Below are 27,144 nucleotides of genomic sequence, written 5' to 3'. Positions count from 1 at the left end.
CCGCCCCAAGCTTCTAATTTGCCGCGGCCCGATCTGATCCCCCTTTGGATTTTCGTATCCTGATTTTAATGAGGGCCCAACAGCCCAATCCAACATCCGACCTGGACCCACGGACCCAGCAAGCGAATTGGGCCCCCGCAGCAAGCCCACTTGCGACAGAAAGTCCATTTCAACTGAGCCCTCATCCTGCGTCAGGCGACCCGTCCCATCCTTTGACTGGCGCTGCACCTCGAACCCCGCACCCACCATCTCCTCCACTCTCGACCCGGCGCGTGGAGCTTCATCACCACTAACCTCCCCTCGTGGACGATTGCACAGGCCGCGCTTCCATCCCTCGTTCTGCCTTAACACCGGCACCGCCTCCCACCATAGGGATAGGGAGTAAGACATCTCTTCAACCCCTATCACCAGCGATCCAGGGATGTTCACGCCGTCCGATCTGATCAGAATCCTTGTCCACTGTAATTCCTCCATGCTCTCCGTCTTTGGGTCAACATCTAAGAACCCACCACAAGCGTCTCCCACCCTTCTCAACACCGATGGGACCTATAGCGAAACTGGTAGCCCCAATATCCTCACCCACACTTCCCTTCTTACCTCTCCCTCTTCCATACACCCCGATCTTGGATTCCACCGCTCTAACCCCATTTGAACACCTCCCACCACCTTATTATCAGAAAGGTGAACCCTTCTTGCTTCTTCCACGAACTCAAATTCCAGTAGAGCTCGTCCTTTACCCATGCACGCAATCCCCATTTTGCCTTTCAATCCCCATGCCTTTGCCATTTTCCAACCCAAATTTTCCAAGTCTTCCCCTTTTTCGTTGCTAGGGTTCCAACTTCCAATCAAGCAATGCTCTAGCCTGCTAAAGTTTCTGCTTAACTCCTCCCGTCCCACCTCCACTCAAATGGTATTGGATTCCTTATCCCCCCAACCCTTCACCATGTCCGCGAACGACCTTCCCTTCACCATTTCCGGACGCGGCCTTCCCAAAGCCCTCACTTCTTCCTGTTGTACCTTTTTGCCAACAGTGATATCCATCTGGCACAACGCTTCCACCATCGCCGTCCAACCCCCCTTATCCCCTTTGCCCTTCGGGATACAAATATTGCATCTCTTCGACACCACATCGACAACCCCTAACCGCAGGAAGCAACTCGCCCTGTTAGATACACGCACCATGGAGAAGCTTCGCCCCTTCTCCTTCCATCTCTTCTCCCAGCTTCCAACCCTCATATCCTCGATGCACTGTTGAAGGCCTTCCATGAACAGCCCTACGCTGTTCAAGCCCATTCGCACCCAAGACGATACCCCTTTCTTACTTTCCGTTATGGTTAGGGTTGTTCCTCCCCTTTCCACCATTTCCAACTCAAACGTCTTAGATTCCACCCCGAAGCTGCTTGCCTTCCTTTTCCTCCTGTTCTCCGCGCGTCGCACATTCCCATCGCTGTCGATCTCTCTCGTTCTCTCGCTCTCAGTCTCTCTCGATCTCGTTCTCTCGCTCTCAGTCTCTCTCGATCTCTCTCTCTCGCTCTCAGACATCTTCGATCCCGAGTAGCCTCCCTATACTTTCATCCAAAGCCACTTCCTTTTTCTCACCTCATAGCCCTCCTTGTTTTAGTGAAGGTTTACTTAGTTCTTTCGATTAGGCGGCCTTTTGCACCTTTTGTATAGCATTCCTTGGTTAGTGGAGGTTTACTTAGTCCTTTTGATTTGACTTGTACTTCATGGGGAGGATTTCTCATGTTTCTTTTCTCTTTTAATACATATATTTTGTTTCTGATCAAAAAATAAATAAATAAATAATCATGGTGGTTCAGAGAATTTTGTTCTTCCCATCACTGGACACAAACTCAATGACCAGAATTATCTTAAGTTGTCGAAGTCAGTAATGATGTTTTGTGTGTGGAAAAGGAAAAGATGATTACCTCACCGGAGCTGTCACCGTGCCTCCATCTGAAGATTCAAAGTTCAAGACATGGAAATCAAAAAATAGCATAGTCATCTCTTAACTTATAAACTCTATGACCAATTATGAGACGGCTAAGGAAATCTAGGATGCTGCAAAGGAGACCTACTCGGACAAGGAGAATACATCCGAGTTATGTGAGATAAAAGGAATCCTTAATGATCTAAAACAGGGAGAACTCATAGTCACATAGTATTGGCAACACCTAGACCTGTTTGATGAGAATAACCCTGGCTGTCCAAATTGTTGCCGAAAATATAAGAAAATTGTTGAGAATGAGAGTCTTCAAGTTCCTGTTTGGACTCAATAAAAATCTGGATGAAGTTAGAGCACCAATCCTCGGAACAAAACCTCTTCCTTCCATCCAAGAAGCGTGTTTCGAGGTAAGAAGTGAAGAAAGCAGGCAGAAAGTAATGCTGGGAAAAACCTCCTCGACATCCAGTGAGAATTCTGCTCTTGCTACTCATGGTTCAAATCAATCCGCCTACGACAACAAGCAAAAGAAAAATGGCAAACCCTGGTGTAATCATTGCCATAAACCTGGGGATACGAAGGACCGTTGCTGGTAAATATATGGCAAACCAGCGGATTGGAAACCTCGTAGCTCATCCAGAGAAGGTCAAGGTCTAGCAGCCAGCTCAGGGGAAAAGAAAGAGCAGCAGACTTCCAATAACTCTACTTTTTTCAGCAAGGAACGAGTAAAGATCATTCAAAAACCGATCACTCAGGCAACCTCTTCCCAATCAACTCTAACAAGAGTAGCGTCCATAGCTCATAAAGGTAAATTTTCAATGACCTTGAACTCCCAAAAGGAGAAGAATAACCATTGGATAATTGACTTTGGGGCCTCCGATCATATGATGGGTAATGTTGATTTATACCACACATACAGCCCATGTTCTGGAAATTTTACAATTCGTCTTGCCGATGGTTCTATGTCTAAGGTGCTTTGAATAGGATCAATAGTCATTACTGAAGATTTAGCCCTCAAATCTATCTTGCTGGTTCCAAATTTGACTTACAACTTCCTGTCAATAAGTAAGTTTACGCGTGATTTGAATTGTGTTACTAATTTTTATCCAACACACTATGAATTTCAAGACTTGGAATCGGGGTGGATGATTGACAATGCTAGGGAACGTGTTGGGCTCTATCTTCTTAAGGTTCCTAATAATCCTGAAAAAAAAAAAAAAAAAAAAAAAAACTCAAGTTGCATGTAGTGCTCCTTTTCTTGTTTCTTTTCATGCTTTAAATAATTATAGTGCAATTATGTTATGGCACTATAGACTTAGACATCCAAATGTCTTGTATTTGAAAAAAAAATTTCCTGATTTATTCAATAATACCAATGCCAAGTTTCTTTAGTGTGAGATTTGTCAATTGTCAAAACATGTAAGAACCAATTTCCTTACTCAAGGGTACAAAGTATCTCATCCTTTTGCTCTCATACATGGTGATATTTGGGGTCCCCCTAGAATCAATAACATTACAAGAGCTAGATGGTTTGTATCCTTTGTTGATGATCACACTAGAAAAACCTAGGTTTCCCTTATGAAAGCAAAATCTGAATTTGGTCCTATATTTTAGAAATTGTGTACCATGATCCAAAACCAGTTCCAAGCAAGGGGAAGATAGAGGGGGTTGGTGCTCTCAAGAAGTGAGAGAGGCGCATGGTGTGGGCCTATGGAAAGGAATAAGGATGGATTAGGAGTTGGTGGGCGATAGGATGTTATTCATTGTAGGTAATGGGCGGAGGGTGAGATTTTGGAGGGATAGATGGTGCGGGGATTCCCCTTTGTGTGTGTCTTTCCCTTCCTTGTTTGCTTTGTCTATTGATAAGGAAGCGTGGGTGGCAGATATTTGGGACCCCTTGGCTGAGGGGGGTTAGGGGGGTTGGAACCCCTATTTTTCAAGAGCCTTCAATGATTGGGAGGTAAAGGAGACGGAAAGATTCTTAGAGCGGCTACATGGAAAGAGAGTACTTGAAGATGTAGATGATATGGTGTCTTGGACTGAAACAAAGAGTGGAAAATGCTCGATCAAGTCTCTACTTTGCCCTAGAAGCGGGTTGTCCGTCTTTGTTTCCTTCTAGCTACATTTGGAATGTGAGTGTGCAGCCCAAGATTAGTTTTTTTGCATGGGAGGCGTGGGCCAAAGCCTTAACCTTGGATATGGTCCAGAAAAGAGAACGGGCATTGGCAAATAAATGCTTTATGTGTCTTGAGAAAGAGGAGACCATAGACCATCTTCTCCTACATTGTTCAAAAACAAGGGTTTTATGGGATTTACTCTTTACTTTATTTGGGGTGTCTTGGGTGTTGTCTTCTTCAATTAGAGAGACTCTCCTAAGCTGGCATGGTTCTTTTGTGGGCAAAAAGTGCAAGAAGGTGTGGAGAGTTGCTCCTCTTCACATTTTTTGGACGGTTTGGAAGGCTAGAAATAGATTGAAATTCAAGGATGATGTGTTGTCAATCCAGAGACTGAAATACTCTTTTGTTTTTTTCTTTTTGGTCTGAGGCTAATTTGTTTATAGTTGACTACCCTCTAACTATAGTTAATTTTATTGATTGGTTGGGCTCGATTAAGGTTGTTTTTTGGGCCATCTAGGTTCTTTTTGGCCATTTTGGAGGTGGGTGTATAGGTATTGTTTACCTTGAGTCGCCTTTTTGGCGTCTCTTTTTATATATGAAATTTTCTTTACCTATCAAAAAAAAAAAAAACTAGTTCCAAGCAAAAGTTAGGGTATTCTGATCTGACAATGCTAGAGAATACTTTAACACAAACCTAGGAAACCATCTTGAGAGTAAGAGAATTGAACATTAGAGTTCATGTGTTGATACTCCTCAACAAAATGGAGTATCTTAGAGAAAAATAGGCACCTTCTAGAAGTTGCTAAATCCATTATGTTCACCATGAATGTTCCCAAACATTTTTGGGGCAAAGCAATCCTTACTTCCACCTACCTTATCAACAAAAAGGGTACAAGTGTTATTCCCTTGCTACCAAGAAATTCTATGTCACCTTAGATGTCACCTTCTTTGAAAATCAACCGTTTTTCACCAAAAGTAACATTCAGGGGGAGAACATACAAGAATGTGATTTTTGGTTTCAAGAAGTACCTAGAATTGAACCTAGTGCTTTAGTTAATCAACCTATACCTAATATACTTCAACCTATCCTTTCTAAATTCCTGAAATTGCTCTTGAACAACCTATCCCTTCAACCTCTCAACCTAAGCCAACTATTCCTACCTCTTTTTCTACACAACATGCAGATTTGACAAACCAAAAGGCATCACAGTCCATTCATAAAGCCCATGTTTAGTTTTGAAAGTTGTTTTCCACTCATCATTTTCCCAGATCTAAATTTGGCGATAGCCATTTTTAAGATCAATTTTAGAAAATACCTTTGCTCCCTGCAACATATCCAACATATCATCTAGTCTTAGGATCGAGTATCAACACTTTATCATTATGCGATTTATTGCAAACTATTGATGCACATTCTCCAGGTACCATCTTTCTTTGGAGTTAATAGTGTTAGAACTGCACATGGACTCGGTGATTCCTTTATACATCCTTTATGCAGCAACTCTTTCACTTGTCTTTGAAGTTCTTCACGTTTTTTTGGAGGCATTCTGTAATGTGCTAGGTTTGGTAGGCTGGCTCCTGGTACTAGATCAATGTAGTGTTAGATGCTTCTTTTTGGAGGCAATCCACTAGGCAGCTCTATAGGAAATACCTTTGAAAATTTTCCAGCAATGTCTTTGCTTCATTAGAAACATCTTGCTGATCTTCTAAGACTTCTTTTTCCTACAGCAAAAATGCAACTCCATTAGTTTCAAACTCATTTAAAAAGCATTGAATAGTTGCACAAGATTGTTCTGGTTCAACCTTGACTTAACAAACTCTTCTTCTTTCATCTGGGCAAGTACTACCTTAAGCCCATTTTTGTAGAAAGCATAAACATTCTTCTCTCCATGGTGGACAGTTTTATTGTCAAATTGTCATGGCCTTCCAAGTAACAAATGACAGACTTTCATTTCTACCACATCACATAGAATCTTATCTGAATAGTTTTTCCCAATTGAGAAGTGAACAAAGCACTGCTGCACTACTTCCACTTCACCTCCTTTCTTGAACCAAGCAATTCAATATAGCTTTGGGTGTGGTAGCACTTCCAATATAGCTTCTTCACCATTTCTTTAGAAACAAGATTCTCACAACTTCCCCCATCAATAATAACATTGCAAAGCCTCCCATGTGAAGAACATCTAGTGTTAAAAATATCATTTCTTCGCCAATCACTTTTTGATGCTTTTGGAGTTAACATGGATCGTTTTACCACTAAATTTGGAAGATCATGGTCTTCATATGTGACTTCATCTTCTGTGATTTCCAGCAGCCCTCCATTGCCTTAAGGTTCCCTTTCTACCTCCTCATTATCATTATTCTCTCCTTCATCCTCATTGATCAGAAAATTGTTGGCTTGTTTTTGGCAATCAGAAGATTTGTGAACCTTTTTTCCACATTTATAACATATTATTTTGTGTCCCGCAGGTGCGATGAGTTGCTACTATTTCCGAGAACATGATTTCTCATTGTTGCACGCCCTTGCCCTTGGTTGCGTGCTTGGAAGTGAGTGTTTGATCTAGAATTCTGCAAATCATCGGTCGCTGCCACTGATTTTTGCTTGACATCTCCTTGCTGCCTATTATCCTCCAATTGATTAGGCCCCCTTGCACTTTTAATCGGGTGGTTATTGGACCATCTTTGTTGATTTTCAACCTTCATTGCCAACTGAACAGCACCGGATAGCGCCCAACAAGACTGTAGCTCCACCAAATTTCTAACCTGCACTTCCGTTTCAGTTAGTTGTACTCTAGTTCGCATTTGTAAAACTCATTAGCGTATTCTCGCACAGAACATTGACCTTGCTGAAGTGCTTGGTATTGCCGAAAAAGAATTCCTTCATAGTTCAATGGAAGAAATTGACTTCAGATTTGTTGAAGCATTTTAGTCCAGCTCTAGATTTCTCCTTTCCAGATTGGACTCTTGTCATCTACACTTGTTGCCACCAAGAGGAAGCATACCCCTTCAATTTTATAGCCACCAACTTCACTTTTTTATTTTCTAGAAGATTTAGAAACTCAAAAACCCTTTCAACTTCATTCAACCAATCTAAGACCTCCTCCAGTTGCTCCTCTCCAGTAAAGTGTGGAATGTCTACCTTAATGTTTAGATTTTGATAACGATTTGTAGTACGATGAAACATTCGTTGCGTTCCCAAAGGTAAAAATCCACCTTCTTCATCTGAAAAGTCCCCATAGTTTGCTGGACCTCGTCCATAGCAGGCTGATTTCTCACATTCCTCTGCTGGTAAGTTCAAAAATTCTGCCTTGTTTGGCCTCCAATGGTGGAATTTTGAGCACCAAAATACCAACTTGCTCCAATCTGGCACATAATTGATTGAGTTGCTGCAAGTTTGCAAACTCTTCTATAGTTGGGTCACTTCCTACTGGTTGTGATGTTGTAGCATTCAAATGATCCCTAGACCCAACATCGATTCAAAACAAGCACAAATCTGGAACAGAGGATCAGATACCAATTGATGAAAACTAAAAAGCTATTATAGCTACTATCCAAGTAAACTTTAACCAAGTCACTCCAACCACCATCGGAGCCAAAATTTCTTGCAGAAAAATCTAGGAAAAACCCTTTGCAGAAAGTTGAAACTAGGAACTTCTGGTTAATCACTTCATATATTTTTTATGGATAATTATCAAAAGTCCTCACAAGAAGCAAGTTCTTTCCTTGTATAATGACAACCCTCAACTACTTTCTAAAGGCTTCCAAGACACCATTAGTAGCCTTTAATAACAAAAAACTGACCTTTTAACTTCTAATTTAATAACAAACTTTTCCCATGCAAACCTTTGATGTTTTCAAACTGCCATAAATTGACTAGTACTAACTGCATCAGTTTGAACTAAAAGGCCTAGGACCTCTCAAATATTCCCTAGGCATGGTTCTGGATTTACTAAAGGAATAGGGGTGCTAGGATGTAAGCCTTCAAATACTCCCATGGAATCAAACTACAAAATAGGACTAATGACAGAAAACCCCCCAGTTGACAATGGAAGGTGCCAACAACTTGCAGGAAAGCTCATTTATCTTTTCCAAACACAACCTGATATTTGGTTTTCAGAAGTGTCGTACATCAATATATGAACAATCCTAATGAAGAGCATCTTGAAGTCGTGTATCGAATTTTATGGTATTTAAAGATGACACTAGGAAAAGGTCTCTATTTTAGAAAGGGAACCAACAAAGGGATTTAAGTCTACTTTGATGCTAATTGGGAAGGATCCATTCAAGACAGAAGGTCTACTACAGGCTATTGCACGTATGTTTGGGGGAATCTTGTAACTTGGCGGAGTAAGAAGCAATCTGTAGTAGCAAGAAGTAGTGTTAAGGCAGAGTTCAAAGCTCTTACTCAAGGTATTTGTAAAGAATATGGCTGAAAAGATTACTTAAAGAATTGAGAATTAAAGCTGAGAGAGTAATGAGTGTTTTTGTGACAATCTAGCAACAATCAGTATTGCAAAGAATCTAGCTCATCATGACAGAACCAAACATGTTGAAATAGATCATCACTTCATCAAAGAAAAGATTGAAGAAGGGATACTCAATTTGATCCATACTCCAACTAGTCTACAAGTAGCTAATATTTTCACAAAAGCTCTTCCAAGGATGAAGTTCAAGGAATTGATTTCCAAGCTGGGAATGACAAGCATTTATTCCCCAGCTTGAGGGGAAGTGTAGGAATTCAGAGAATAAAATCCCTATTAAATAGGGGTTAGTTGACCTATTTATCTCCTTTTAAATAAAGAGATATGAATCAATTAATAGGGATTAGTTGATTTGTTTATCTCCTTTTAAATAACAAGATAAGGATCAATTTCAAATCTCATTTTTGCATTCTAGTTTTTTTAGGGATAACTTTATGGTCTTAGAATTAAGGAATTATCTACGGTAGGTTGTTGTCATCTTTCCTATTTATGTACTATTATTGTTCATAGTGAAAAATAAGAAAAATAGAGTTTTCCTTTCTATCATTCTTGACAATTCAACCTTGAAAATGTTATATTTGGAGGTGAAACTCAGAAAAAAAAAAATGAAAAAAGGCAATAGTTAACTCCAATTCCTATGTCCATATTCATGCCAAACATGCACTACGCTAGGGATTAAGGTCTATTCCTTTGTTCCATAGGGCATTAAGAATTGGTTCATCTTTCATGTTTTTCTTTCATATACAAATGCATTATAAATATCAAACCTCTTCATCCAGAAATTTTCTCATTTTGTTCAAGGAAAATGCATAGAAAAGAAAAAAAAAAAGGGACATTTTGTACACTCAAATTTAGCTCATTACACACCTCAAATATAGATATCCTTGCAATATGAGGCCCATTTCTTTCCATTAGAAATTTCTTCTCCTGTAGAAGAAAAATGAGATGAATATTCAAAAAGATAATTAGAAAGAAATAAATAAAATAACAACCCACCATATTTTCCTTGGATAGGTTACCCATTCTCAAGTGAACATAAAAAAGAAAATGATATGCCTAGGCTCACTCCTAGATCAAAAAATACAGACTCAAAAGCATACTATTTTGCACAATTTGAGATTCAAATCCAAGAATCGTTAATGAATTCATGGTCAATAGTAATAGTTAATGGGTTTTTGGTCTTTCTATGTTTCAAGTGCCATTCCTTTGGAGTACTGCAATATAAAATGCTTATCATAAAAAGATGCCCATAACAAGGATAATTTTGTCATAATTAACAAACTAATAAGATAATTATAATACAAAACTAAGTCCTCCACATCATAGTAACAAAAGTCCTCAAACAATACCCATATAAATAAATACTGAGGAAATGGGGGTTGAGCGGGGGCTAGCATAAGCCCATAATTGGGTGTGACTAGGAAAGTCGGTGGGGCTTGTTCAAATGGGGGTAAGCTTGGCAAGAAGGCCTGTAGTGGGCTAGACCTTCAACTTTAGATGATTCAAGCCCCTTCAAAAAAGTAAGGCCTTCTCGTTCATGAATCGATCCAAGCAAAGGAGGCCCACCTAGGTATTAAAAAAAAAATTAGGCTAGAGACCCATTAGGGAGTTCTTTTTAAGTGGGCCAGCTAAGTAGGAGTTTTCGTGATCACCCATCCTTGGCTTCTTCAAATCCAAATTAGCCCTTCTTCGATGACTTTATGCCTTATGCTGTAGAGAGTGAGGACAATAGGAGCGAAGCCCTTCATTTGTTACAATCAACTTTCTTTTCAGATATGAGCTCAACAAGCTTGACAATGCTACTAACAATGACATAGGAGGCCCTTTTGGCAAAGACAACTAGGTTTTCAAGTGAGCTGCTTCCTTCCACTTCTTTGGGGGGTAGGGTCTCTCCTCTCTCTCTCTCTCTCTTTAGGAGAAGTTTTGACTAAGGGATGTTCAAAGAGGCTGTCTAGAAGGGAGTTTCATATGGAAAAAGGATTTGAATGTGTGGAACAAAGAGGTATCTGGAATAGCCTCAATTAGGAAGGAAGAGGCCTTAAAGTAGATTAGTCTTTGAGACCTAAGGAAGAGGAAGATTGTCCTTAATGCTAAAGTGGGAAAGGCTAGGAGACATGTTGTGGAAGATTGTAATAAATGGGCAATGATTCAAGTATTGTAGTTGACGGAGGGAGATAAGAATACTAGTTTTTCCCATAAGATGGCCAATGCTCATGGGAGAAGAAATTACATGGCTAGAATTAGAGTGAACGAGATTTGACTTTTCGACGATAAAGATGATTAAGGAGGGTGTTGCGAACGCTTTTCATAGTCTCTTTTTAAAGGGTAAGGGTTAGAGGTCTAGCATCTGTAGAATGGCTTTTGCTTGTTTAGAGAGTGCAAACATAAGGGGTTTGGAGGCTTCTTTCTTAAAGGAGAAGGTTTTCTTTGCCTTATTTTACTTAGAAGGGGACAAAGCTCCCAAGCTAGATAGATTCACTATGGCCGTTTGGCAACAATGTTAGAATTTATTAAGTTAAAGGTGTGGGCTTCTTTAAAAAGTTCTTTATGCAAGGCTCCTTTGTAAGGAGCCTAAATGCTACATTCTTGGTCTTGATTCCAAAGAAAAGGGGTATGGAGCATTTGAAAGATTTTAGAACCATCAAATGGTAGGAGGGTCATAAAAGCTTCTAGCCAAAGCCTTAATTAATAAGCTTAAAAGGGTTGTTGGTAAAGTAGTTTCCAATTTTCAGCATGCATTTATCAAGGGACTGCAATTTTGAACGTGACCCTAATTACAAATGAGATCATTGATTCAAGGTTAAAGAGTTCCACTCCTGAAATCATCTATAAACTTAACATAGAGAAGGCTTATGATCATGTTAATTGGAGTTCCTATTTGGAAGTCATGGAGAAAATGGGTTTTAGGCAGAAGTGGGTGGGTTGGATGAAATGGTGCATGTCTTCAGCTTCCTTCTCGGTGTTAGTGAATGAAACCCCATTGATTTCTTTCAAAGCTCTTGGGATCTGAGACCTCCTCTCCCCTTATTTATTTGTCTTGGTGATGGAGACTTTTAGTCGACTACTTGTGAAGGCAACAGAAAGAGGTTTCATTTGTGGTTCCTAGGTGAGGAGGGGTAAATGGAGGGTTGAGGTGACTCATCTTTTATATGTTGATGATATTATCATTTTTTGTGAGATTAATGAAGAGCAATTGATGTAGTTGAACTAGAATCTCATGTGGTTTGAGGTGATTTATGGGTTGAAAGTCAATATGGAGAAGAGCAAGCTCATTCCAATAGGGATTATTGATAATTTGGAAGAGTTGGCAGCAAAATTGTGTTGTCAGATGGGGGGCCTTCTACTAAATTAGGTCTTCCTTAGGGAGCCCCTTTCAAGTCAACAACTATGTGGGATGTGGTGAAGGAGAGATTTTAGAAAAGATTAGCCTTTTAGAAACGACAATACTTGTCAAGAGGGACGAGACACACTCTCATTAAAAGCATTTTATCTAACCTACCTTGTCTACTGCATGTCTTTATTAGTGATTCCAAGAAAGGGTGATTTCAAGGCTTGAGAAGATCCAAAGAGACGTCTTACGGGGGTGGCAAAGCTTTAGAGAAAAAACCTCACCTAGTCAATTGGTGTGTACATGGATAAGAAAAATGGGGGTTTGGGCATTAGGAATCTCTCAGTTCTCAACACCGCATTGCTAAGCAAGTGGGGTTAGACATTTGCCTCTACAAGGGACTCAATTTCGAAGCAAGTGATTGTTGGGAAGTTTGGGAAGGAAGGTGAAGGTTGGAGTTTGAGGGTGCTTAGGGAAGATAATAGTGTTAGTTTTTAGAGAAAAAAAGGGAGGTATTTACATAGTTTTAAAAGGGTCAAAACACACCAAGGTGTAAAGTTGTCCTAGAGCCTAAGGCACATGGTGAACTTTAGGTGTGGGCTTTAGTGAAGTGAGGAGCATCCTAGTTTATGTATATAATTTTATATAATCCATCCAAAGAAGTATACTTCTTCTTCTTCATGCATGAGACCTAATCTAGGCTTGGCCTTTTTTTTTTTTCCTTAATTTTGTTAGGTCGAAACGCAACATTTTGAGCTACAGATATTTTAAAGGGAAAGGAGCCAAAACGACATTGTTTTGCCTTTTTCTTAAAATTAAAACAAATAAAATTAAATTAAATTAAATTAAATTAAAAAAAAAAAAAGCAAAAACAACATCGTTTTGGCCCATTTCTATCTAAATATGTTGCAACTCAAAACGTTGTGTTTTGACCCAACGAAAAAAAAAAAATCCCCAAATTAGGGCTCTTGGCTACGCCTCTACAACTTGTTTGTGGTTTGTGGAGGAAGAAAAACAACAACATTAGCAACAAAAGAAGAAGAAGGTAGAAGGAAGAAGAAAAAGCGTAGCTTCTTGCGCGCCTCCTTCAACAGGAGTCACCTAAAGTAAGTCGAGGTGCCAGCAGTTTGCATCACGCCGCCTTATGCCTAGGTGTGCCTAAAATGCACCTTTCACAACTATGGAAATTTAAAATTAGAGTTTCTTTCATTGTTGAGAATAGGAGGGGAGAATTAAGTTTTGGTTGGACAAGTGAAGTGGCAACATTTTGCTAAGACTTTTTCCCCACCTTATTTGTCATCGCCAACTCAAAGGAGTCATAGGTAGTAGATATATGGAAGCAAGATAAGGAAGTGGGTCACTAGAGTCCCTATTTCTCAAAACAGTTTTACGATTAGGGGTTAGAGGCGGTAAAAGCTGCCTTGCGAAAAATTTAAAAGCATTCAATAACATGTGATGCAGAGAATAGAATGGCTCGGTCAATTTCAAGTGGAAAGTTTTCTATTAAAGCTTTCTACTCATTTTTAGTGCCAAAGGGTTCAGAGGCTTTCCCATCTAAAGTTATTTAGAAAGGTTTTAATGAGAGTTAGTTTTTTTACATGGAAAGCAACTTAGGGAAGGATCTTGACAATTGACCATTTGAAAAGAAATGGGGTGTTTTTAGTAACTAGATGTTATATGTGTAAAAGAGAGGAGAAATCCATCGACGAAATGCTTCTTTAATGTGTTATAGCTAGAATTTTGTGGCAATTGGTTTTTTTCTTATTCGGGTTGCAGTGGATAATGAATTCTTCAATTAATTGATGTTGCTAAGTTGGAATAGGGTTCAAGTAGGAAAAAGGTAGAAAAGAGCTTAGTTAACTACCTCGTTGTATCTTCTTTGGACCATTTCGTGTGAAAGAAATCAAAGGGCTTTTGAAGATGTGGAAATCTCGGATCAATCACTTAAATCCTTTTTTACACATGTTTTTATGAATTATGTTAGGCATCATATAGAAAGGAATACTATATCTTTAATCAATTTTGTTGATTGACTAGGAGCCAAGTCGATGTGGCCAAGTGTTGTTTCCTTTGATTGCTCTCCTTTATTTGATTTTTTCACCTGGCACCCTCTATATACTTCCTATGTACATTGGTGTGTCTTAGCCATTTCCTTTTGTATCATCTTCATTTTCCTATTTATAGTGTTTTCTATGTGCTTATCAAAAAGATAAATATTATGGAAAATTGCAGTTACTCAGAAAAGGAGTTTCATACATGAGATACAATTATGCTACTAGTTAAAAGAAAAGACTATCTGAAATAGTGGTTTAAATTCTTAGCATCTTGTAAAAGAATGGGAGGTTACAGACTGCACTTTCACACCTTATCCAAAAACAGAATGATCTCTAAGTACTCCAATCCTTGACAAGAACATTCATCAAATTTAACTTTATAGAACCCAGTGGAAGCGGTATCCCCACAGAGTATGTCTACCAAACAGACCTCTTGGAGCTGCACATCAAGTTCCAGTCCAGAAATATAAAGACTGAAAGGAGTCCCTGCACAGGCTTCAGTAGCAAAGCCCAAAGAGAGGAAAAGAGCTGAACCAAATTCCAAACTGCCTCCACAATCCCCCATCTATTATTTTGGGTGGGCCTCTTCGTAAACCATCAAAAGGAATACGAAACTTTGAATCTTAAATGGTGTACTTCCTGCTCCACCCCAAAACCCCCATTTCATCCCACCCTTTAATCCAGGTAAAAGTGACAAACTAATCAGCACTTCTTTAGAATATGTCCAGTGTGAACCCTTTTCTTCTAGTGGCTAAGGAGAAATCAACTATTTCATCATTGTCCCAACATTTTTTTTCTCAAGTTGGACCTCATTTACCTATATTGTGAACTCTCCTAATTATTCAGCCGCTTCCAAGTCATTAAAGAACAACAGTTCTAATGAATGATATCAATCTAAATCGCCTAACATAATTTATAATAAACTGGATATAAAAAGAAAAGGAAGATAATTTGTGCAAGTGTACACCATTTGATAAGACTGGCATTCACAGTACATAAAGCTCTAAAAGCCTCTGCATTTCAAGTCCAATAAACTACATACCATTTTATACATATATACACCACACATACATCTATATACATTTACAACATTAAGTAAGGCAAACAAAACGAAAACTAATGAAAAGCTCAAGTGAATGACACAAAAAGTTATTGTTCAAGTGTACTCACAGAGTTCCAAACAGGTTTGTCTGTCCTGCATAACCAATCAAACCAAAATCAACAAATGGAAGAAGTACGAATTGAACTTAGAACAGAATTCAAAGTCATTTCCATAAAGTAATTTCATCCTTACAGGGAAGCATATCTTGAGCATGTGTTGATTAAATATTTGTGCCAAGTCTACCAAGTTGGAAATAACAGATGCTATGTATTTTTCTTCTTTTTTCATTTTTTTTCCTCCATTTTTTTTCTTATAAGCAAACAAAAAATTAAATTAGAGAAGCACCGAATAAAAATTGCCGCAACCAAAGTATACAAGATGTATACATGGAATGCTCAAGGGTAAAAGAGAAAGAAAGAAGACAAAAGACTGAAACCCCTAGCCACTACCCAATCCATCAATGAAATCCAAGAGCATAATACTGGTACTCACCTAAAAACAAATGTTGTTATCCATGGGAACAATATTCTAAATATATAATAAACATCTTTCTCACTTTTGTCCTCAATTAGTGTTATTCTTCTTCTTTACATATAAATTACTCTGTTTTCTTAAGCCATCACTCACTTTTTTGCAGAATATAGCACACCATAATTTGAAATTTGCAGAAATCTTTCAGCTATATGTCTGATTTCTCGGAGTTTTACAGCTATAAATTAATTTACCATGTTTGGTATTTCCTATAATAAGGAGATTCTGGTAGCATGTTACCCAATCTCATAGCTATTTTGTTTCCTAAAATTAGGGAATCTTTTTAGGTAAGTTAGTATCCTGTGAATAATGGGATGTTATTTTCAGCCACTCCACTATTTATAACAATGTATCTTCTTCTCTATTCAAGGAATGAAAAATAGGACCATCTTTTCCTTCTCATATTTCTTCATGGTACAAGAGCCTCCTCTAAAAACTTAGTTTCTTGAATGACAAAATATGGAATGGCCATTGAAAGGCAAAGCTCCACCTCTGAAGTCACCTCCAATCATGAAGCTATCATCTCAAACAACAATGAAAGATCATATGGCAATATTCTTCCCATTACAGGACACAAACTGAATGGGCACAACTATCTCCAGTGATCACAATCCGTCATGATGTTCATCTATGGAAAAGGGAAAAATGATCATCTTACCGAGGCTGTAGTTCCTCCCAAGAAGAAAGATCTAAAATTTAAATCATGGAAATCAGAGAATAACATGCTCATATCCTGGCTTATCAACTCCATGATCAATGATATAGGAGAAAACTTTCAGCTCTAAGGAACAACAAAGGAAATATGGGATGCAACTAATGAGACATGCTCCAACAATGAAAATACATCAGAATTGCTTGAAATTGAAAGTATTCTCCATGAGCTACATCAAGGAGACATGTCCGTCACTCTACTTCTACACACTCATATGTCACTAGCAACAGTTGGGCATGCTCAAAGAACATGATTGGGACTCCCCAGATGATGGAATCAGGTACAAGGAGATCATAAAAAAGAGAAGAATATTAAAGTGTTTTACGAGGCTCAATATGTATCCTGATGAAGTTCGAGGGAGAGTGTTGGGATCGAAGCCTTTACCCAATATTTGAGAAGCTTCCTCAGAAGTCTGCAAAGAAGAGAATCGAAAAAAGATAATAGGTTCACAAAATGCCACACCTACCATAGAAAATTCTACCCTTGCTGCTCAAGGGATTCAACACCATAGCAATGACAATCGATAAAACCCTGGAGTGATCACCATTGCAGACTTGGACACACCAAAGAAACATGGTGGAAGACTCATGATAAACTAGCAGATTGGAAGCCTACACATCCTACTAACAACAGACAAAGTCATGGCAATCTAATCTCAATTGATGAGAACCCCACACCATCCGGACTTAGTCTTTTTAGCAAGGAACAACTAGAACTTTTGCAGAAAATGTTCGGTTAGTCACAACAAGCTCCTCTCACCTCTATGACTGGACCAGGTCCTTGGCATAGAAAGGTAATTTTTTAAATGCTTTAAATGTTAAAAGAGAGAAGATGAGTCCATGGATTGTGGACTTAGGAGCATCAGACCACATGACTAGAAATGCTAATATTTTCCATAAGTATAGCTCAGGCCATCAAAATTTTACTATCATGATAGCAGATGGATCTCTCTCAAAGGTGGCCAATGCAGGCTCTATCATTATTTCAAATAATCTGACCTTGGATTTTGTTCTCTTAATTCCAAATTTTAATCTACTATCTATTAGTAAACTCACTCGAGAACTCAATTGTGTTACTAAATTCTTCTCAAACTCTTTTGAATTTCAGAACTTGGATTCAGGGAAGACTATTGGCAGTGCTAAGATGTGTTCAGGGCTTAATATCCTCAAAGTTGATGATTCGCTTGAAAGACAAGCTCACAAGGTAGCTTGTGTTGCGTCAAAAAGTTTATTTCATAAAAGTTCTTTTTCAATTGCTAATTCTAATACTGATAGTGTAGTCATGTTGTAGCATTATAGGTTAGGTCATCCAAATTTCTTACACCTTGAGAAACTTTTTGCTTCATTATTCAATAATAAAAGTCCAAAATTTTTTCAATGTGAAATTTGTCAATTTTCCAAACATGTGTGTAATTCCTATCCCAAGCAACCATACATAGTGATGCATGGGGACCTTCTCAAATAAAAAATATCACTAAAACTCAATGGCTTATATCTTTTGTTATTGATCACACTAGAATTACATGGCTATTTCTCATGAAAAAAAAAATCAAAAGTTGGTAAACTTTCAAAAATTTCAATAGTATGATTCAAACTTAATTCCAAGCCAAAATACAAGTGTTAAGAACTAACAATGCAAAAGAGCACTTCAAATCAATCCTTGGTGATTATCTCTCAAGTTAAGGCATAGTATATCAAAGTTCTTATGTTGATACTCCTCAACAAAATGGGGTTGTTAAAAAAAAAATACATCTTCTAGAAGTTGCTAGGTTACTAATGTCAAATTCTAAGATAGAGGACTTAGAAGGCCTCATGCGGTCACTTGATGGATTGCATCTATCTCCTTCGGTTCCAGATGCCAGATTTTGGCCATTATCTTCTTCAGGGCTTTTTTCAATCAACTCCTTCTTTCTAGCATTATCTCAATTTTCTGGATCTCCTCAAGTTTTCCCTTCTAAGTTCGTTTGGAATTCTCAAATTCCTTTCAAAGTGAAGTCCTTTGTCTGGTTAGTGGCACACAAGAAGGTGAATACTAATGACATGCTACAAGTGAAAAGACCCTACAAAGCCCTTAGTCTTGATATTTGCATTTTGTGCATGAAGCATGAGGAATCAGCAGATCATCTTTTTCTTCATTGTTCCTTGACGATTGGGTTGTGGCACCGGTTATTTTTTTTTTTTTTTTTATAAGTGAGCACAAATTATATTAAAGGGCAAGAAGCCACAAAGCATACAGGGAGTATACAACGCAGCTAAACCCAAAAACAAAAGAAACAAGCAGCCTCACCGGCTCTTAAGTAGCCATTAGCCACTCCAAAAAGACTAAAAGCGAAGAGGACTCCTCTCCCATGCACCCGAATTTCAGTTAGCTAAGATGGATTGGGTCCCCCCGAGGAGCATCTTTGACATGATGTCCATCAAATTTAATGGTTTTGGTTCTTCTAAGAGAGGGATAGTTTTGTGGCAAGCTGCGAGCATCGCTCTAATTCGGATTGTGTGGAGGGAAAGAAACGCAAGGATTTTTTAGGATAAAGCAAGGAATTCAGAGTATCTTTAGGACTCTATTGTTTTCCTAACTTCTCTTTGGGCTTTCTGTTCCAAGGTTTTTAAGGGAACTCCCCTTAATGTGTTACAACTTGATTGGTTAGCGGTGTGTACTCCATGAGGAATGGTCCTTTATAGAGAGTTCGCTTGTTTTACAATGTAATTTCCTGTAGTTTAGTTTTCTTTGGCGGGAGGATTTCTCATCCTTCTTTTTGTACTTCTTTTTATCTATCAATATATCTCTGTGTCATTTCCCATCAAAAAAAAAAAATGTTCTCGACACATGTTCCAAAACATTTTTGGGGAGATGTAGTTCTTACAACAACTTATCTTCCAAACACCTTGCCAAGTTCTTCTCAATTTATATCCTAGAACTTGAATCATTTCCACCATTCCCATTAGAGTGTTTGGGTGCTCTGCATTTGGTCCTTGATTGCATGGTGTTGGATTAGCCTATTCCATACTTGGGACTTCCATTGGGAGGGAACCCAAAGGCAAGTGCATTTTGGGACCCAATGATTGAGAGAGTTTCCTGAAGATTGGATGGGTGGAGAAAAGTCTATTTGTCTTTAGGTGGGAGGATAACTCTTATCCACTTGTGCTTATTTCATATCCCTAACTACTTTATGTCCATATTCAAGATCTCTTCTTCAATGGCATTGAAAATTGAGAAATTGTAAAGGGATTTTTTATGGCCTTGGCTTAAAGAGCAAAAGAGAGACCGTCTTGTCAATTGGGACTTAGTGTGTAAAACTAAGGGGGAAGGGGGATTAGGGTTCGAGAAGATCTCTGTAAGGAATCGTGCTTTATTAGGGAAATGGTTTTAGAGGTTTACTGAGGAAAAGTACGCTCTTTAGCATCAGTTTATTCTAAGCATTTATAAGGCATTGGGCACATACTAACGGGTGGAATGCCAACACTATAGTTAGGTAGTCACATCGCTGTCCTTGGAAAGTCATTGCACAGGTCTTTCTAGATTTTTCAAGATACACTCAGCCAGTAGTGGGAGATAGGACAAGAATTTGGTTTAGGGAAGATTTGTGGTGGAGGGATCAATCTTTGTGCTCTCAATTCTCAAGTCTATTCAAAATTGTCACTATTAAAAACCTCACTATCTCATCAGTTCCTGGGTACACTCATCCTTTCTCTTGGAATCTAAACTTTTGCAACAATCTTTCAAATCTTAAGATAGAAGATCTTGAAAAACTCATGTCATCTTTCTCACACTTGCACTTATCTCCTATTGGTCATGATTCAAGAGTTTAGTCCCTATTTTCTCCATGTTTATTCACAGTAAAGTTGTTATTTTGGGTCTTAACCAATCATATTGATCCAACTCCATCATTCCCTATTGATTTTATATGGAAATCACAAGCCCCATTTAAGGTCAAATCTTTTGCTTGATTAGTGGTACTTAAGGAAGTAAACACCAATGACATGCTACAACTCAAAAGATCTTACAAAGCCCTTAGTCCTAATATTTGTCTGTTGTGTATGGAGAGTTGTAAAATGGCAGATCACATCTTTTTACATTGCCTATTGAGTTTGGGACTATGGCACAAACTATTCAACTTGGTTCATATGGATTGGTTCCTCCCAGGAGTATATGCGACATGATGAGTATTTCATATAGAGGATTGGGAAACAACAATAGAGGCAAGGTGTTGTGGAAGCTTGCTTATCTTGCTCTAATGTGGGTGGTGTGGGAAATGTCAGGATCTTTGAGGATAAGGCGAGATCCTCAAAGGGTCTTTGGGACATGATCTTTTTCGTAACCTCCTTTTAGGCATCTTGCTCCACAACTTTTAAGGGTGTTCCCCTTAATTTGATTCAACTTGATTGGATGTTGGTGTGTAACTCCAAGGGAGTGGGCTAGCAAGGATAGATTATTTTTGTATGTTCCCAAATGGGACTTAGGTTGTGGAACATCATAGTTGTATAGATTCTTAAACTTGGAGATTCTTGCTTTTTGTTTGTGTACTTTTTGGAGGATCTCTCATCCTTCTTTGTACTTATTTTACTCACTTCAATATACTATATTGTTGTTTCTCATAAAAAAATAAAAACATACATTAACAAAATTGGAGAAAACTTATCTCAATGCAATCAAGTGCATATTCATTGGGTACTCTTCAAATCAAAAGGCATAGTGGCATACAAGTGCTATTTCACTGATCACAAAAAGATTATAACTCCATGAATGTCACAATTTTTTAACAACCTTAGCATCCCAAATCCGATATTCAAGAGGAGAATTACACATAGGAATACAAACTTTAGGATGTTGAAACCAATGCTCCAAACTTGTCTTGTAGTCCTTCAAATTCATATATTGATCCTAGTCCTCAAGTCCTTCACACCATCCAAAGTCCACTCAACTTGCAAAAAATAGTGAGCTTATTGTCTATTCAAGGAGAAAAAAGATTGAAGAGAGTATAGAGCAACAAACACTTCCCAAGCAAATCCAAGAGTTTGATCCAAATTCAAGATTAATTGAAATTTCACCAGGTAACACTAGTTGTACATCTGCCAGTATTGAAATTTCTAATGATGATCTTAATCACCCGATTGCCTTGAGGAAAGGTGTGAGATCCTATACAAGTCACCCAATCTATAATTTTGTCTCTTATGAAGGGTTATCACCTAGTTTTCATGTCTTTGTCACCAATCTTGACAAAATACAGATTCCCAACACTATCCAAGAAGCTCTAATGTTACCAAAATGAAAAGTTACCATTGGAAAGAGATTCCTGCACTAAAGAAAAATGGAATTTAGGAAATTTCAAATTTACCAACCAAAAAACATCCAGTGGGATGTAAACGTATCTTCATAGTTAAACACAAGGCAGATGGAAGTGTGGACAGGTTCAAGGCTTAGCTTGTTGCTAAAGAGTTCACTCAATCCTATGGAATTGACTACCAGGAGATATTTGCCCTAGTAGCTAAACTCAGCACAATTTGGGTACTATTATCATTCGCAACAATTTTAAATTGGCCTCTTATCAACTAGATGTCAAGAATGTTTTCCTCAATGAAGTTCTAGAAGAAGATGTCTACATGGAAATTCCTCCTAGCTTTGAGACATAAACAACTATCAACAAAGTGTGTAAGCTCAAAAAGTCATTATATGGTCTCAAGCATCCCTAAGAGGTTAGTTTGACAGGTTTACAAAGGCAGTGAAGAGGTATGGGTATTTTTAGTGTTAGACAAATCACACCTTAGTTGTCAAACACTCACCTAAAGGAAAAATAACCATCCTCATCATGTATATAGATGACATCATTCTAACAAGGGACTATGAGGAGGAAATAAGCAAACGTAAGGACTTTCTAGCCAAAGAGTTTGAAATCAAAGACTTGGTCAATCTCAAATACTTCCTTGGTATGGAAGTTGCTCAATCAAGAAAGGGTATTTTTGTTTCTCAACGAAAATATGTTCCAGACTTACTAAAGGAAACAGGGATGCACGAGTGCAATCCTATTGATACTCTAATGGATTCAACAACTAAACTAGGAGCTAAAGAAGACAGTGCATGAGTAGACAAAACCAGTAGGAAAACTCATATATCCTTCTCACACTAGACCTAATATTGGTTTCTCTATCAATGAGGTAACTCAGTTCATGAACAATCCAACCAAAGAACACATGGAGGCTATGCATCAAATCCTAAGATGCCTAAAGATGACACCAATGAAGGGCCTATACTTCAAGAAGACGTGAAGCAAAGATATTGAAATCTCCACTAATGTTGATTGCGCCAGATCAATAACTGACCATAGATTAACATCTGAATATTGTACCTATGTGTAGGGAAATCTCGTTACATGGCAAAGCAAGAAACAATTTATTGTGTCAAGAAGTAGTGCAAAATACAAGTTTAGAGCCATGGCACAAGGCATGTTTGAAGGAATATGGCTGACAAGGACACTAAGAGAATTGAGAATCTCAATTGAGAAACCTATGAAGATGTTCTGTGACAAGCAGTCAGCCATAAGCATTGCTAAGAACCTAGTTCATCCTGACACGACAAAACCTATGGAGATAGATCATCACTTCATAAAGGAAAAAATAGAGGAAGGGATAAATTCAGCTAGTATACACACCAACATGCCTTCAAATAGCAAATATCCTCACCAAAGCTCTACCAAGGATCAACTTTGAAGATTTGGATACCAAGCTAGGTTTGATCACACCTACAACCCAATTTGAGGGGGAGTGTGGAAATCTTTCAGTTATTGGTCTAATTTCTTGGAGTTTTACAATTGTAAATTAATTGATTGTGTTTGGCATTTTCTATAATAAGGAGATTTTGGTAGCATGTTACCCGATCTCATAGTTATTTTGTTTCCTAAAATTAGAGAATCTTTCTAGGTAAGTTAGTAGATGTATCACGTGAATAATGGGATGGTATTTTCAGCCACTCCATTATTTATAGCAGTGTATTTTCTTCTCTATTCAAGAAATGAAAAATAGAATCATTTTTTCCTTCTCATATTTCTTCAAAATTTTAGCCCAAGATTTCACTCATTGCGCACAATGATTCTCATGATAGTTCAGGGGTGATCAATAAAAAACTGGCTTTAGTTTTACCAAATAAATAGCAAGACGTGACATCCCATCAAATCAACATAGCTGAATTTAGGCAGGATCCTTTCACATCATTTGCACTTGGACATTAACATAAATAATCAAACAACAGAATCACAGGTACAGAGTTTTGGAATGTACAATTAAAACATGTCAACGGGCAAAACATGAGACTAAACAAAGAGCCAGCTTAAAATTCCAGGTGGTTCAATATTTTTGCACTTCTTTGTAATATTGTCATGCTTTCATATTTTACATCATGGATCAGGTGATTGAAAACCAGGCCCTTTTACAACTTAATATCAGCTTCAATTTTTCAAGAACACTGCATTAACTTACTACAAGCAATTTGCAATCACAATACAATGACTGAGCCAAATTCATATATGGTTGTGTCAAGACGGGGACCCAGCTTGGAAGTTTGCTAGTTTCTTAGACATGCTCATACATGCTAGTTGATTGAAACTCAGATTTACTGTAGCATTAGCATTGTGAGTAACCACAGCACTTAGAGCAAGTTATTATAAGTATTGCAGCTACAGTAGCTTGCACTGCTGAAGGTACAGTAACAGCAAAATTTCTCTTTCTGGATTTTAGATATTTGGAAGTACTTCTTTATGCTTATTTTCTTTCAATCCTTCGCAGACAGCAAAATATTAGCCAAGCATGCCTCGACGTTTGCACAAAACTTTTTTATATTAATGCAAGATTCAGAATAATTCTTGAAGTGGTTGACTTCTGAAATCTTTTTGCTTGACACTTTCATAGTAATCTTCTTATCAATGAAGAAAAACAATTAAAAAAACTATCTATATAGTGAAAAAATTCCGTTATAGAGCAAATATTCAAATCTTCCTGCATTGGATTATTTTGAAATTTAAATAAGTCAAAAAAATATATGAATTTGGAAAATGCATTTGAATGTTAAAACAGATGAGAATTTGGAAAATAGATTTGGATATTGCTCTCTCCTAAGGAATAAATTCAAATTCCACTCACTTGATAAAAAAACAAAACGATATGTAATTAATTATAAAAAAAAAATTGTCAAGTTTCCTTTACTGACCATAATATAAATAATATCTAATTAAGTGCCTTTTTCTATTTTATTTTTTTCGCTAGTTGTTTAAATAACAATAACTACTAATAACAATAGAAGTGCAAATGGTCCCAAAAAAATATGAATTAAAAGTTTAACAGATGCGTAACTGATCAGAAGTCTCTGTACGGAACGTTTGTTCTCCCACCGAAACACAAGCAAGCCACTTGTCCTTGAACTTCATCTCCGCCTACAAGGAAAGGAAAAAAAAAAAAAAACATGTTTGGTTGACATGAAAAGGCAGGAAATCAAAAGGTGGTCAGCATCTTTACAGCCCTGTGTTTCCAAGAGAAAATATTAAAAAATAAATAAATTAAAGAAAAGATATTTTTATAATTTTATAATTTTAATAAATAAAAATAATCAATATAAATTAAAGAAAATATATTTTTAGAATTTTCTTATTTTCATAAATAAAAATAATAAACATGTCCGGCTGGGTTTTTAATTGTTGTATATATGTATTTTGAATTTGTTAAAATATTTTCTAAAATAGTTTTGAAGTTTAATATATGTAGGATTTATGATATTAAGAATAAAATTGAATAAAACATAAAGTTTTAAAAAAACAAGTACAGCTCAGATTTCCATCAAACAGACTTTTAGGTTATATTGGTTCAAAAAAAAACATATAGAAAAAAAATAAAAAATAAATTTAAATAAATAAATTACTTTCATATATTATTTTAAACTCATTTCATTTAACCCAAATTTTTAGTATAAAAATTAAATAATTTTAAATTTTAAAAGTTTCTAGCTAGCTCTAAATCTATTTGATTTTTATGATATTTCCAATTAAATGATAAAATAGTCCTTAACATTTGGAATATTTTCTCGGGAACCAAACGGAAATTAAGAGAGAGAAAAAGATCTTTCAACATTTTCCTAAATTTTTATATAAAATGTTCTTAATATTTGGAACATTTTCTCGACAACCAAACAGAAATTAGGAGAGAGAGAGATCATTGAACATTTTCCTTAATTTTTATAAAATAAAATAAAATAAAATAAAAAAAGAAAGAGACTTAGCCAGTGTTTGGATTGGTAAAAGCTTTTTTAAGCTTGATAAAAAAATTTATTTGAACTTAGAACATGTCTTTTAGAAAATTCCTTTCAACTTATATTAAAAAAATATTTTATATTTAATAAAAAATTTTAATCCAACATATTTTAAAATTATGACTTTGACCCGAGTGATTTTAGTTCTAACCAAACCAGTTTCAGGAAGAGAGAGAAATCGTCGAACATTTTCCCCTAATTTTTCTGAGCAACCAAACGGAGATTTGGAAAGAGGACAAATCGAAAAATTTCCTCCAAATAACAAGCAGAGGGTTAAAAAGAGAAAGAAAAACGTCAAACATTTCCCTCCAATTTTTCAGAACAACCTAATGGATACCTAAAGAGAATAAAGATCGTTAAAAAGCCTTCCTCCAATTTTTTCACAACACCACAACCGAAACTTAGGAACAGGGAAAAAGCAAGTCGCCAAAGATTTTCCTCCTATTTTTCTCAAGAACCAAACAACAACACTCGGAAAAGAAAAAAAAAAAGTCATCAACCATTTTCCTACAATTTTACTCTAACAACCAACCAAACTAAAGCCTTGAAAGAAAACGCCGATCAAACATCTTCCTCCAGTTTTTCGCAAGAAAAAATTGGACACTTAAAAGAAAAATAAAACAAAATAAAGGCCGTGAAGCATTTTTCTCCAAAATTCGTCAAGAAACAAAGAAAAGCCTGGAAAGAGAAAAGGCTGACCCCATGGAGCGTGAGAAGAGCGATGCCGGCAAAATCCTCGGCGGCGAGGCGTTTGTTGTGAGAAGAGGAGACATGGCGGTGACTGCTATGGTGAATTTTACGCCAGACTCGGGCAACGCGAGACGAAGACGAGTCTTGCTGGTGAGTTGATTTGGAGCTTCCGTTCCCCATTCTCTCTTTCCTCTCTCTAACCCTCTGGTCTGATTAGCTTGGTATGTTCCGACATTTCACTATTTTATATGATAATACATACAGACATTAAAGATATAAAGTGATTTGAAATATTCTGAAAAATATGTTCAGAAAGTTCAACTACATTCTGGCCTTTCCTTCCGTAACCCTTTTCCCTCACCCTTTTTACTTTTTCTCTTTTACCTTTTTGCCCTTTTATACATTTATGAAAAGTCATCACACTCCAAGGTTATGTTTGCCTCCCAAGACTGTGAGGGAAAATCCTTACATGAAAAAAATTATATATAGAATCAAGGCCAGTTTGGGAATTATTTTCAAGACAGTTTTATGTTAATCAAAATAAAAAAATACAAGAAATACGTTTGATAATCAAAAATTATTTTCTATTTTTTATTTTTTAAGAATATAAAATATGATATTTTTAAAAAATATATTTTAATTCTTTTTACTTATTTTCTATAGGTTATTTTAAGAAATAATTATATAAGTATATAAAATAATTAAAAATAAAACAAAATATATAAAATTTATTTTAAAAATATTAAAAATAGGTCAAAAATATTTTAGATTTCCAAACAAATTTTTGTTTAAAAAAAATAATTTAAAAACTATTCTAAAAAACATTTTCAAAATTGTTTACTATTAAATTTAATAACCTATCTTTTATATAATACTAAAAATAATAAAAATACATTTCA

The 27,144-nt window shown here is 36.9% G+C and overlaps 1 protein-coding gene across 2 annotated transcripts in view; it reads right to left on the bottom strand.

Moving 5' to 3' along the window:
* The window catches only part of LOC100246885 (phosphatidylserine decarboxylase proenzyme 2), an 85,786-nt gene extending 59,203 nt beyond the window's left edge, over positions 1-26,583 (bottom strand). The window contains exons 1-4 of one of the 2 annotated variants that reach the window (XR_009467021.1): positions 26,255-26,559; positions 24,607-24,686; positions 15,093-15,117; positions 9,408-9,467 (exon numbers count right to left, since the gene is read on the bottom strand). Coding sequence is in view for 1 of the 2 variants with exons in the window: in XM_002267912.5 (XP_002267948.1) it covers positions 9,408-9,467; positions 15,093-15,117; positions 24,607-24,686; positions 26,255-26,425 (336 nt within the window). In the remaining variant the exon portion in view is untranslated. Of the gene's footprint in view, positions 1-9,407; positions 9,468-15,092; positions 15,118-24,606; positions 24,687-26,254 lie in introns of both variants that reach the window. The other variant, XM_002267912.5, reaches the window with a different exon arrangement.
* Positions 26,584-27,144: the final 561 nt, after the last annotated feature.

The sequence above is a fragment of the Vitis vinifera genome, chromosome 12 (assembly GCF_030704535.1).
Source record: "Vitis vinifera cultivar Pinot Noir 40024 chromosome 12, ASM3070453v1".
In the NCBI taxonomy this organism is placed as follows: domain Eukaryota; kingdom Viridiplantae; phylum Streptophyta; class Magnoliopsida; order Vitales; family Vitaceae; genus Vitis; species Vitis vinifera.
Note: the sequence above shows the minus strand (reverse complement) of the source record. Positions and strands in the feature narration are given on the sequence as shown.